Raw genomic sequence first — 13,413 nt, forward strand, 5'->3', positions numbered from 1 at the left:
AGCGAGAGACCCTTCAAAATAAAACAGCGTAAACCTTTATGTACGTGTTGTAGCTATTTTAAAGATTATTATTATAATTACTACAAAATGCTAGCTGTTTTATAAACGATTTAGCTTTTGATGAGGAAATTGTAGTATTTCTTATCAAATGCTTAACATTCAAATTTATTAAATTCACAACATTCATTTTTTTCTGCATTTTTGTGCCAAAATTGGAGAGAAAATGATTTAGCATTAACTGGAAAAGTGCTGGGTTTGTACTTTTATTTATTGCCTTTTTTAAAATAAATAGATTCAGATTAAATAATCGAAATAATGACAATTATTTTTAAAGAATTTTTTACCTTGTTTTAATGAGCAAGATAAAATAAAATAAATAATACAATACTTCCCCAAAAAAGTAATCCCGTTACTTTACTGATTACTTATTTTCAAAAGTAATTAATCACTTAGTTACTTAGTTACTTTTTAAAAACACAATTTACAACCTGAACAGGTGATAAAGTGATAGATCTTTCGGCCCAATTCTACTTTTTCTGCATAATCCATCATACAAAATGTAATCAAATGGAAAAGTCTCTTTTTAAAAGTTGTATTATTATTTTTAATCTTTTAACTTTATGCATCAAGCAAAAATTTTATTATATGCAACATTCACTGACTGGAAAAAATGTGTTTAACATTTAAACCTATTTTCTGCACATAAAATAATTTGTTTTTGTGTTTACACTCAGTCTTTCAAATAGATGCAAGTAAAACACAGCAGAAAATAAATAAAGTCAAAGACTCAGCGGTCCTGTTGCTCTATTTTCACCTGTAAAGCAGGAGTGGGGCAGGCGGAGGTTTACCCTGGTGCAGGTGTGCCGCAGCGGTCAGTTGAAGAGTTTCTCTGTGTAGATCATTGGTTAAATGATCACCAAGCAATATTTGTTTGTGCAGACCTGCCATAACTGTGGGGGACTAGTCCAACCGGAATAGTATGGTGGGGGGAGTTTTGTTCTTCCGGTGCGAGCAGTGTGTTTTGTCGTGTGCTGGAGTACACATTAAAGTTTTACAGCGGACTAACATCGAGAGTGATTATTGGCTCGTCGCATCACATGAGAGTGCTACACTCTGTGAATTTCCCATTACGTCGTAGCTACTCGGTGCTTGCTCAGAAGTTTAGGGGTTTTTTTCGCTGTAAAAAGAAGTTTTCTTCTTCTTTTCTTGTCACTTTTTATGGAATCAAACTCAAAGTAAGGTCAGTACTTCCACGCTTTAAACGCTGCACGCTCATACTCTCTCCCGCACTCGATATATGATCCACTGTTGATCTGCACACAGCTGTTGTCACGAACGTCGCACTCGCTTACGTCACTGTCATGAGACATTCTCACAAAAAAATCACGGTTTTAGTAACGCAGTAACGCAGCGTTCCTACGGGAAAGTAACGGTAATCTAATTACCGTTTTTGCAATAGTAATCCCTTACTTTACTCGTTACTTGAAAAAAGTAATCGGATTACAGTAACGTGTTACAAGCGTTACTGCCCATCTCTGGTGGGAACGAAGGCAGGCAGTAAAGTAAGACGGTGAAAAATAAACCTCCCAAAACATGCATACAAAGTTAAAAAATAAAATAAAGACACACCAACACACACAGATGATAACTCTTCAGTGGATTTGAACCCTTCCTGTCACCTGTTTGATGTGACCAGACGTCCACAGGTTGAACCAGGCTGTATTATTAACCATTCAAGCAAAGACATGCAAACATATTAGAGTCCTCCAACAGTGTGGAAATATGTTGGAGCTTTCACAAAATCACACAGATTTATTTTGCTTTAATTTTAATTCTTTTGTTTTGTTTTAAGCATCCCTCCAACCGAAGGAGCTTCATAGAAGGGTGTTGTGGTGTTGAGCCTGTTGGTCTGGTTCAGCATCTTGTAGCATACCTCCTGGATGTCTCCTACATGCCTGGGGCATGTTGGCTGACCTGAGGAGCAACAACAGTTGCCTCGAGGTGCTTTATCGTTTAATGCAAACATGAGCATTACCCCGTAGGAGTCAGAGGAGGTGGCTGAGAGTCTGCTCTCTGTTTAAACTACGGGAGAAGACTGGTTTCATCTGCAGTTCTCGGCAGGTTGATGCTACCTACAGACACCAGAACAAAAAACCAAAGACTCTTAAGCTCACAGACATGTTTGCGTTTGTCTAGTTTACTCTTTCAGGTAACTGAAATGACTTTTTTTGTTTTGCTGCAGCCAGAGGAGAGAGGAAAGAGGAGCGTGTGGTATCTCTTTCTTATTTTCTTTTCTAATCTGCTTCATGAAAAAGAGAACATGACAGCCATGTCTGTTTGAAGGACTAATGTGAGTTTAAAAGCAGCGTTACTGGTGTTCCTGTGGTCCACATGGAGCTGAATAATTAGTGTGTTCAGGAGGATTATGAGTCACTGGGGTCAGAAACAGATCAGGGAGCGCCTCAGAGGAGCACCGCTGTAAACTGACCCAGAGTCAGATTGAATCTGAGCGAACGCGGCACATGCTGCTGCCGCTGCAGAGGATCAGCTGCTTACATAACTCCTCTGTACATACGGCGAGTAATCGGATCATGTGATCACACACAGTGCTGTATATCAAATGTACTGACTGTACAGTTTAGTTAATGACTGATTGTTCCGTCGGCTCACTTTGACCACACTGATGGTTTCACAGGGTTTAATGGGAGACGGATACATTCAGCAGTGGGTTACCACGGTAGCAGGATGCAGCTATTCAGGCTGATGCAGAAAAATAAAGTTTGCAATAAATGCAAACAGTAAGCAGCTCAGAGAAACCTCTCACACAGAGTCAAATCCACTCTCACTCTCATACTAAAACATAAAACGAGCTTCAGTCCAGTTTGAACTGAATGTGTTTTTATTGCCTGAACCTCGAGTCTGCCACAAAAAACTGGACGACTTCTTCTTCATCCAGGTGGAGCTTCCTCTCTCTCCTCTAACCGCTGGCGTAGTGCGTCTTCTCGGAGCTGGACGCTTCCTCTCCGTGATGATGCCAGCAAAGGCAGTGCCCCCACCTGAGGAGGCGCTGGAACACCTGAAGGCAGCAGAGGAGACGTGAACACACGGAGACGTAGCACAAAGAATCCAGAACTGCAGTCTGTGTGAGAACTTTGCAGCTGCAGAGGTGAAACCTCCAGGACAAGAAAACATTTTTAAAACTTTATGTTGAGTCAAAAATCGGTAAAGTTTAAGCAATGTGTCGAATCAGATTTGACTGATGTTTTATGTCCCAGTGAAAAACTCCTCTGAGAGCAGACTTCCGAGAAACGTGGTTCTACAGGCAGGAAGCGGGATGTTAACCAGAAAGCCACTCACCGTCCTCTGTCCACGGCTGATGATGCGTTTCCTGCCGCTGCTGGAAATCCGGCCGTGAACGTGCAGGTTGTAAAGGAACAAGATCCTCGTCTTCTCCCTCTGACACACAGACAGAGACGACGTTTTGTTTTACATGCATGGAAAGTCTTTAGATGCTTCATATTTCTGTCTGAAGACCTGAAATCTAAAAAGCGATTCAGTCGCTTGGATCAAAGCTGAGAGAAGTTTAACTCGGGACCGGCCTGCTCTTCATCACCTGGTGCTGACTGTGTGCCCAGGTGAGTGATGCTCTGCAGCAGAAACATGATATATTCTCTGTATGTGCAACTACACACATTATTATTATGTCACTGATTTAGTTTAAAGCGATGTTTTCTTGCCAGTGTTGCATTAAAATGACTGTCACCTGATCTCATCCGTATATAATGTTCACATGTTTACACTTATGTAAAAATATAACACAAAGCTGTTCTCCTGTTAGAGCTGCTGTCGGCACAGGTTCGAGGTCAGAACCAGAGCTGCAGGACTCTGGAAGCTTCCTGAGGAAACGACCTGGATGGAGCAGATTTAAATCAAGTTTGAGGATAAAGGAACGTCTCGATCACGGCTGTATCCGAGTACTCTCTGATCCTCCGTGTGAACGTGTCAGCAGCAGCAGCTGATGCTGGACTGCAAAGTGCTGAGTGTGAATGTGCAGAACACGTGTGCACCTGAAGCTCATTCATTCGCAGCCTCGCTCGCTCTCTCTATCTGAATGTCTCTCGGCCACAGTCAGCTCAGCTGTAAGGCTCTTACGCTAATCTGCTCTCAGATCAGATTTGCAGCATCTCCCAGGGTTTAAACAGAGCGTGCGCGCTAATGAGTTTGAGCGGTTTACTTCTTCATCAGTTCAGGAGAGGAAGTGACATCACGGCGTGCGCTCAAACCAAGACAAAGACTCGTTTCATGTTTCTTTGTTTTCTGCTATTGTCGCTACAGACAGCACAGCGACCCGGCCGCTGCACGCGCTCCATCCGAATCTCTGTTTGTCTGTTTGTGATCAGTCGTGACCAAACACAACAAACACCGCCATGAGGAAATGGACACACACACACACACACACACACACACACACACACACACACACACGAAGGAAACGCTTTGATATTCACTGAAGTCTGAGCTGAACGATCACCGAAACACAGAGAACTCGAAATATTAACGACACACAAACTTCTGATTTTACACAAATCAGAGATGCAACATCAGTTTTGTTCTCATTTAGTGTCTCTGTATGCAGATGACATTTTCAGTCCTTTATTTATCCTGGTAAAAAAAAACTCATTTCCAAGAGAGACCTTAAAGATACACGTATCACACAAGTGTATAACATTTAAAACAAATACAACATCCTGTACGAACATGTGAAAAATATACAATAACAGATCGAATTAAGAGCGACATTAAAAACCATCACACTGAGTAAAAGAGTTATTCTCCTTTAAGACGGACTTAAACTCCCCCGAGGGAACCAGCTCTGATCATTTCAGTTCCTCCTGCAGATGATTCCAGGAAGCAGGGGCGGCGTATTTAAAAGCCTTTTTCTCCAATTCTGTTCTGATTTTTGGGACAATCATTTGTATGATATTGTGAGAACGCAGGCTGTATTGGTTGTTTTTTACACATATAGACACACAGATAAGAGGGAACCAGCCCAAGCAGAGATTTATAGGTAAAGATCAACCAGTGGGAGAGTCTGTGAATATGCAAAAGGTGGATTTCCATAGCCAGTAATAAAACATGAAGCACAATGGTACACAGTTTCCAACCTCTTAGGCGGTGGGCAGGTGCATTCATAAAAAGCAGGTCACCGTAATCCAATAAAGGTAAAAAAGTTGCATGAATCAAGTGTTTTCTCACTTGGAGGGAGAAACAGGAGCTGGTGCTGGATGTCCTCAGGAGATATTACAGCTACTTCTGGTCTCGATCCTTTTTCATGTTAGGTGAACGTGTAAACTGTAACATCGCAGAGCCACTTGTTTACTCGGTGTTTAAGTCCTACTGTGTTACTGTGCCCACATTAATTTGTATTATAAAAATTAGCATGTTAGTATCATACAACCCCAACACTGAAAATATTCATCATTTCATATGTTTGCTTGCAGACAATGTTTTACTTTATTTTATTCCACAAGCAAAAGTGTGTGTGTGTGTGTGCGTGTGCGTGTGTGTGTGTGCGTGTGTGCGTGTGTGTGCTCACCTTGGAGTTGTAGAAGGCAGCAATGACATGTCGGAGCCGGTTGGTGTAAACCTGAAGGCAGCTGAACAGCGCCACCAGCAGGACACAACAGACACATCTCACATAGACCTCAGCAGAGAGGGTGGAGGGGGGGGACATGCACTCTGAGGGGGGAGAGGAAGAGGTGTGGGACACTTTTGTGTGTAGTTTGAGACAAACTGCGCTGTCATCAAAAGTTCGGCAGTGGAGGCTGAAACTTTCAGCGTCCAACAAAGCAAACGTGAACATTTACTCCCGTGTCAGAGATGTAACTGACACACACATGGACACGTAGTAAAATCAGTCTGATTTAATTAGTGCCTGTGTTCATCAATTAAACATGAAAATCGGAGTCATTAAAATGTGCTGTCAGGACGATGCCTATGTAACAGTACTGTATACTGCCCTCTGGTGGTCATCTTTTAGGCCTGATTCTCTGGTTGTTTAATGATCTGGTGAATTTGAATACATGCTAAACAAATCCTGTGTGACCTTTAACCTATGACCCACCCTGGTTATCACTTTGGATATTGAGGGTGGACGAGCTGTTGAAGGCTGAAATTGTCGTCCTCAGGAGGCGGGCCATCATGGTGTCCCCTCCCACTCTGATGTCCACCTGGTGACTACCTGCAGAGAAGGGGCGGAGTCACAAAGTGAAACTCCCTGCAGTCAGCGAGTTCAATCTGCAGCATTTCTTTAAATAATCCTAAACACATGAGATAAGAGCAGAGTAACATTTATTATGGGACTACCTGTATAAATAAAGGTTAAATAAAATATTTATTATTTATGGGTCGCGGGGGAGCTGGAGCTACCACGGGACGAGAGGTCCAGATCGCCAACCTGACGCACGGCGAAAACAGAATATATCCTGTCCAGTTTATGTGTTTCACAGAGTTTCAAGCACAAGTGTTGATATCAGCTCCACTTATATGAAGTTTTACTTAATACAGGTTTTAAACCTCTTTCACTCCAGTCATCCTGCTGGTCCTTCAGCAGGACATCGAAATGACCCCCAGCAGCTCCAAACATGAGATAAATCACAGCTGATGGTCAAATCACCTGCCCTGCACACAGGTGACCCATGTGTGGGATTTAAGACTGGAGAGTGGTGTGTGTGTGTGTGTGTGTGTGTGTGTTTACTGGTGATGTTGAAATGGGTGAGGGTGTGTCTACTGATGATGTCCAGCACGTGGGACAGCGAGAAGTCGACGGTCAGCAGGACAACAGACAGCAGGAAGACCGTCAGCACCTGAAACACACCTGACATCTGCCAACACACACACACACACACACTAACTTTAGTCTGCTGTCTTGGCTCTGAGCTCTGCTACAGACAGACAGGTGGGGAGTGAAAGGTGGGGTTAATGAGGGGTTGAAACAGGAAGTGGTGCAAAGCAGCAGTAAGACTGGAAATTCTGCAGCTACAGTGGGATGCTAAAGTTTGGACAACCTTGTTCATAGTCATTATTTTCCTGTATAAATCGTTGGTTGGTACAATAAAAACTGTCAGTTAAATATATCATATAGGAGACACACACAGTGATATTTGAGAAGTGAAATGAAGTTTATTGGATTTACAGAAAATGTGCAATAATTGTTTAAACAAAATCAGGCAGCTGCATAAATTTGGGCACTGTTGTTATTTTATTGATTCCAAACCTTCAGAACTAATTATTGGAACTTAAATTGGCTCGTTAACCTCAGTGACCCCTGACCTACATACACAGGTGAATCCAATAATGAGAAAGAGGATTTAAGAGGGTCAATTGTACGTTTCCCTCCTCTTTTAATTTTCTCTGAAGAGTAGCAACATGGGGGTCTCAAAACAACTCTCAAATGACCTGAAGACAAAGACTGTTCAGCATCATGGTTTAGGGGAAGGACACAGAAAGCTGTCTCAGGGATTTAAGCCGTCTGTTTCCACAGGAACATATTGAGACAATGAAAGACCACAGGCTCAGTTCAAGTTAAGGCTCGAAGTGTCAGACCAAGAAACATCTCAGATAGACAGAAGCGACGGTGAGAACAGTCAGAGTCGACCCACAGACCAGCACCAAAGACCTGCAACATCATCTCGCAGCAGATGGAGTCGCTGTGCATCGTTCAACCATTCGGCGCACTTTACACAAGGAGATGCTGTATGTGAGAGTGATGCAGAGGAAGCCTTTGCTCCACCCACAGCACAAACAGAGACGCTTGAGGTTTGCTGAAGCACATTTGGACAAACCAGCTTCATTCTGGGGCGTTATGCATGGAGGGAAAAGAACACAGCATTCCAAGAAAAACACCTGCTGCCTACAGTAAAATATGGTGCTGGTTCCATCATGCTGTGGGCTGTGTGGCCAGTGCAGGGACTGGGAATCCTGTCAAAGTTGAGGGACACATGGATTCCACTCAGTATCAGCAGATTCTGGAGAATCAGTGACAAAGCTGAAGCTGCGCCGGGGCTGGATCTTTCAACAAGACAACGACCCAAAACACTGCTCAAAATCCACTGAGGCATTCATGCAGAGGAACAAGTACAACGTTCATCTCAGCCCAGACCTGAATATTATTGAAAACCTGTGGTGTGAGTTAAAGAGAGCTGTTGATGCTCGGAAGCCATCAAACCTGAATGAACTAGAGATGTTTTCTAGAGGAATGGTCCAAAATACCTTCAACCACAATCCAGACTCTCATTGGAACCTACAGGAAGCGTTTAGAGGCTGGAATTTCTGCAAAAGGCGGATCTGCTAAATATTCATTTCATTTCTTTTTTTGTGGTTCCCAAATTTATTCATCTGCCTGATTTTGTTTAAACAATTCTTGCACACTTTCTGTAAATCCAATAAACTTCATTTCACTTCTCAAATATCACTGTGTGCGTCTCCTATATGATATATTTAACTGACATTTTTTATTGTAACAACCAACGATTTATACAGGAAAATGATGACTATGAACAAGGTTGCTCAAACTTTTGCATGTAAATGAAAAACCTGCCAGGCCCGGGGACAAGGTTCAAAGTCACAACCTCAAATACTTTTTTATCTTTATTAAACTAAACTGGGAAACTGTGATAATCGGTTATAAAAACAGTAAAATGTGTATTATACCTTTTTCTGGGTGTATTTGGCTGAACACAGACTGTGTCCTGAAATTGCACCTTGAATTTAAGGAACTGTACAGAAATCTCCATATAGTTGCCTAAAGGTCCAATAACGGGACAGAAATCTGCTATTGCAGCATACCTGTGTGTGAGAGTGCTGCACTCTGATTGGACCACGTCTAAACACGTTATTTATAAAAATAACTTAAACTTAAAAAGATGGAAAAGTGGTATTTAGGGTAATGATCCTTTAACAAATCTGCTGATTTTTAGGTGAGTGAAAAGAACTGAGGAGTCGGCGTCACTGCTGCTATTATAGTGGATTATTTCCTGTAAAGCACTTTGTGAAACACTCTAGGTTACATAAATAAATACTGCCAGAGTTACTGCTCTTGAACGCACCACTTGTTTGACCTCTTCGGGGTAAATTTTCAGACTGCAGGGGTTGATCAGCTTGTTTTTCTCAGATTTCCTCAGAGGCAGCAGACAGCGCTTCCCCTAAACGCAGCACAGGAGAGGACAGGACGGTCAGACCGTGGACTGTACTGAAGTGAGGATGATGAGGATGAGAATGATACCGCTTTCCGTCTGCGGGCATCGATCTGTCTGAAGTAGGTGGTGATGTAGACGTTGTCGAAACAAATGTCCCTCTTGTACTGCCCGAGGTACCCAAACGCCCTGCAGAGGAGAAAAGAAGATGGAGATAAAGGTGTGAATCTTAACGGGATGAAGGTGAAGGTGAGACTCTTACTGGGTGAAGATGGTGATGAAGGTTAAGGAGAGGAGCATCTGCAGGATGTTCAGCACCCGTCCCGTCGTTGATGTCAGTTTCTGGAAGGATGTTTTGACAGCGTTGGTGAACTGTTGGTCCAGCAGAGCTTCGCTCAGCGCCGGCTGCTCCTCCTCCTGTGAGACGACACGCAGGTTACATTTCAGCCGACTCTGGGTTCGTCCTGTGGGTGGTGCTGGAGGACCGGCGGTGCAGGTCTGACCTCTACGGTGAGCTCGGTGCTGAACTCTCTGGACAGCAGGTCAACGGAAACATTCAGCCGGTCGAAGAGTTGACCAAAGTTTCCCTCCACGGGAATGTTGTCCCTGCACCACGGAGTCATGACTGACGGGAGGAGGAGAAGAACTAAAGATCACAGCAGCTGCCTTTTCAGTACCACAGAAGAGTCACCAAAACACCAAGATTATCAACCCTGAAATAATAACTCAAAAATAATCTGCCGTTTACGTTTGAGGACACTTGAGTACGATATACCGCTCAGAACACTGAAGCTAATGTTTGCACACCTTCAAATTTAAAGGTGCTTTTTGCAAAACCTTTAGCTAAATTTAATAAAAACTTCCACCACAAGATGGCAGCGTTTACCAGAAAGGTTTAGTGTAGTCCTTTTTTTAATATTTAAAAATATAACTGCTCGTTTTTACTCTTCGAGCTCCCAGAACAAGTCGCTAAATATTACTTTAATGTGAATTCTGTACAAATGTCAAACTAGCACCAAGCTAACAATAATAGCGTTGTCATGCCGTGTTGTGATTGGATGCTAAACTCAGTGTCACCTTGTGGCTCAAAGTGGTATTACACCAAAGCGCCGGAGCCCAATTTCAGTTTTATTTTTTACAGCAAAGACTTTCTGGTGACAGTTTAAATGTATTCTGATGCTGATATTTGTGAGTTAGAAATGTCTGACTGGGAAGAGTAGAGACCGCGGGGTCAGCTGGATGTGGATATTTCATAACGCCGTGGTACGTATAACCTTTTACCTTTCATGATGTCACACAGGAAGTGAAACTTCATTGAAATGCAGAGGATGTAGTTGATGACGGGGACGGGGACCGCCTCCAAACACGCCGTCCACCTGTTGGCGAACCAATCGACGCACCGCTGCACGCCCTGAGCCACCACACCTGGGGATCAAACCACGCACCAGTTCTCGTCTTTAAATGACGTTTGTGAAGCAGGTGTGAAATCATTTTGAATCACATTAGTGACGACATTTAAAGCGATTGTTTTCTCGTATTTGTGACACGAGGATGATGATCAACAGTTTCCTTCTGTATCGTGTTTCCTGCCTGAAACCTTTGAAGTTCACGTCTGGTGTTTCTGACTTACTGTCGCACTGCTTTAGGGTCTTGGCGGTGAACTCCTCCTGGGTGCTGTTACCGCCGCCTTGTTTAGTTTCGAATCGGTCGTATCCGTACTGAAGGACCATCTCGTCTCTGATGTCCTGAAACTTCTTGCTGACATTTAAAGCCTCCAACTCAAAACCTTCTTTATCATCCTGGAAGAGAAGCAAAAGATGATCTGAGGCCCTTCAGCTTCATGTTCATGGCAGTAGGTAGGTTGATAATTATTATTATGTTAAACTAGAGGAGCTTTGAAACATATTCCTCTCACCATGAGCTCCTGTGTGATGATCAAAAATGGCTTGATGGCTTCTCTCCACAGTAGCTTGCTGTGACGGACCTGCAGGTCCAGGTTGCAGCTCACAGACACAGCGGCGGCCTCCACATTACGCTGGATGTTTGAAACTGGGCCTGCAGACGGGACGCAGCATCACATGACACAAAACTCACCTGAAGACATGTTAATCAGACCCATTCAGCCGCTGAGGTAACCAATCGTATCTGCATGTTGTATTATGTATTTAGTAAAAGATTTAATCAGCCACAGACATACTGGGTCCAGTGAGGCCTGTGGACCCAGTATGTCTGACTGTCTCAGTGCACTTTAATGTTGGACGACTCAGACTCTTGAAACACGTTCCAACACTCGCTTTTATGTCACTCCATCACATGAGAGGTCTTTGTAGTCTTTGACATTGTAGCTGTTGTCAAATTAATTTCATTCATTCATATGTATTTAGTATTCATTCATCCTAAGTGGTCGAAATGAAGGTTTTTGGTTCATGAGGATGAAACATTTCACCTCTCAACAAAGAAGCTTCTCATTTTTAAAACTGAAGATGCCTGAAGCGAAACGTCTTCATGAACCAAAAGGAAGTGCAGCCGGCCTCAGCCTGAGCCCTCGGGACGACGCACACATGGATTGTTGCTGTTGGTGTTGTCTGAACTCTTTAACACTGATCAGTATATCAGCCTATCCCAAAGTCACGCGGGAGCAGGTCTGTGTGACTTTAGACAGCACTGACCTCTGCTGGTTTGATTGCTGCACTTTGTTTTTAACAGTGTTTAATGTTTGCTGATAAAGTGTTATTAAATCTGTCCTGCTGATCAATATTTTGCTGACATGAAACAGTGGAGGTTGTAGAAAAGTTTTATGTTTTTTTCTAAATGATGCATCAATGATTTGGTTTCAGGGATTCTCACCAAACACACGAGCGAGGGGAGCAGACCGAAGACAGTTTGGACATCTGTGCTTTCACAGGTACAGACGAGAGGAGTGGATCCTCCCTCCATCTCCTTCTGAGCTCATTATTTTTGTTATTTCAGTTAAAAAGCCAAATATGTGCTGATTCCTGCAGATTCATGAAACTTTGGACTCACTGGACACGAGAACGTTTCTGATACGACTCCATGAAAAAGATGACGGCACTGACCGTGACGGCCACACTGTGAGCCGTGTGCACACTCTGCACAGGTCTGTATGCGTCTGTTTACCTGCGTACAGCACAGACAGGGTCAGCAGGATCAGGTAGGAGCGGCCACGGGAGCCGAGCATGCTGGGAAACACGAGGAGGACCGAACACCTGAAGGACGAAGACAGGAGTCCGCCTGCGAGACACACAGCTGAAACACACACTCGGTCAGATCTCCACGTGTTTCAAACGTGTTTCAAAGAACAGATGTGAGTGTGCGACCTCGCCTCACCAACAAACAAACATCCTACTGCCACCTTCAGGTCAAAGGTCAGCGGGAGGTTGTGGGCAATGCCCAGGAACAAGACTGATGGTCAGACGAACAACAACAGGAGTCAAACATCACATCGGCTTTTTTCTAACAACCTTTCAGAATAATAATAAAAACAGCTGGAAAGTAAAAGAAGAGCTTTGCATTCGTTATATTTATAGTAACAAATGATAAAATAACACAATATTAAAAATAAAGACAACAACAATGTGACTAAGTCATAATAACATCAGCTAGCATATTACAATGAATGAAATTATTTAATGAGAGGCTGATTCTGTGCGCTCGTGCCGCTCCTGTTTCCTCCGAGCGGCCCCAAAATGAGCGCAGCTCTGCGGCGTCTTTTAGCTCTGATGCCCGCGCTGGTTTCCAACATGTGAGGATTGAAGCTCAGAGATGAACCGCCCAGGTGTGTCGCTGGAGGTGTTACCTGTGCCGGTCGCTACTCCAAACAGCGCCCTGAAGAGCGGGCGAGCCACCGGCAACTCCTCTGATTGGCTGAAGAGGAACCGATGGACAACTGGAGGCAGGATGGTCTGAACGCACCTGTGCGCCGCTGTAAGGAAGCACAAACACCTGGAAACAGGTTTTGACCGTCGGCTGGCAGCCTCGGGGCTGATCAGCTCCACCACCTGAGTTTTGAGTTGTTGTGGGTGAACTCACAGCTGTGACGTGTCCCGGTGTCAGCCATCATTCACCACAAATCGCTCCTCTAACCTGCATTCAAGCGCACACCGCTTACAAACGTGTCGTCGTTTGACTGTTGGAGCTTCTGTTAGCTTCGGCCTGTCACGTGATGTGTCTCTGGTTTCCAGGTGACGCAGAAACGTTT

At 43.7% G+C, this 13,413-nt stretch overlaps 1 protein-coding gene across 2 annotated transcripts; it reads right to left on the minus strand.

Moving 5' to 3' along the window:
- Window positions 1–1,828: 1,828 nt before the first annotated feature.
- On the minus strand, window positions 1,829–13,350 carry dcst1 (DC-STAMP domain containing 1). 2 transcript variants are annotated; one of them, XM_084944519.1, is made up of 16 exons: window positions 13,245–13,350; window positions 13,012–13,137; window positions 12,543–12,617; window positions 12,333–12,461; window positions 11,110–11,249; window positions 10,825–10,993; window positions 10,476–10,619; window positions 9,698–9,819; window positions 9,457–9,611; window positions 9,284–9,383; window positions 9,108–9,203; window positions 6,758–6,884; window positions 6,125–6,241; window positions 5,597–5,739; window positions 3,358–3,456; window positions 1,829–3,076 (listed from the first exon to the last, which is right to left on the minus strand). In XM_084944519.1, the coding sequence occupies exons 1-16, from the start codon at window positions 13,273–13,275 to the stop codon at window positions 2,978–2,980; spliced, it is 1,872 nt and encodes a 623-aa protein (XP_084800645.1). In that variant the 5' UTR covers window positions 13,276–13,350; the 3' UTR covers window positions 1,829–2,977. The 2 variants fall into 2 exon arrangements, with proteins under 2 accessions (XP_084800645.1, XP_084800646.1); XM_084944520.1 differs by lacking the exons at window positions 1,829–3,076; window positions 3,358–3,456 and adding an exon at window positions 3,489–5,352.
- Between the last annotated feature and the right edge of the window lie 63 nt (window positions 13,351–13,413).

This window comes from Perissodus microlepis, chromosome 11 (genome assembly GCF_051167445.1).
Source record: "Perissodus microlepis isolate ML-2025 ecotype Zambia chromosome 11, ASM5116744v1, whole genome shotgun sequence".
NCBI lineage: Eukaryota > Metazoa > Chordata > Actinopteri > Cichliformes > Cichlidae > Perissodus > Perissodus microlepis.

Excerpts from the sequence above, each read along its gene's own strand:
- dcst1 (XM_084944519.1), bottom strand. The coding sequence starts at position 13,275 with ATGATGGCTGACACCGGGACACGTCACAGCT. Across the intron at positions 10,620-10,824 it reads GACCCTAAAGCAGTGCGACA|GTGTGGTGGCTCAGGGCGTG; the intron begins GTAAGTCAGAAA and ends TTTGATCCCCAG. Across the intron at positions 6,885-9,107 it reads CCGAAGAGGTCAAACAAGTG|ATGTCAGGTGTGTTTCAGGT; the intron begins GTGCGTTCAAGA and ends GTGTGTTGGCAG.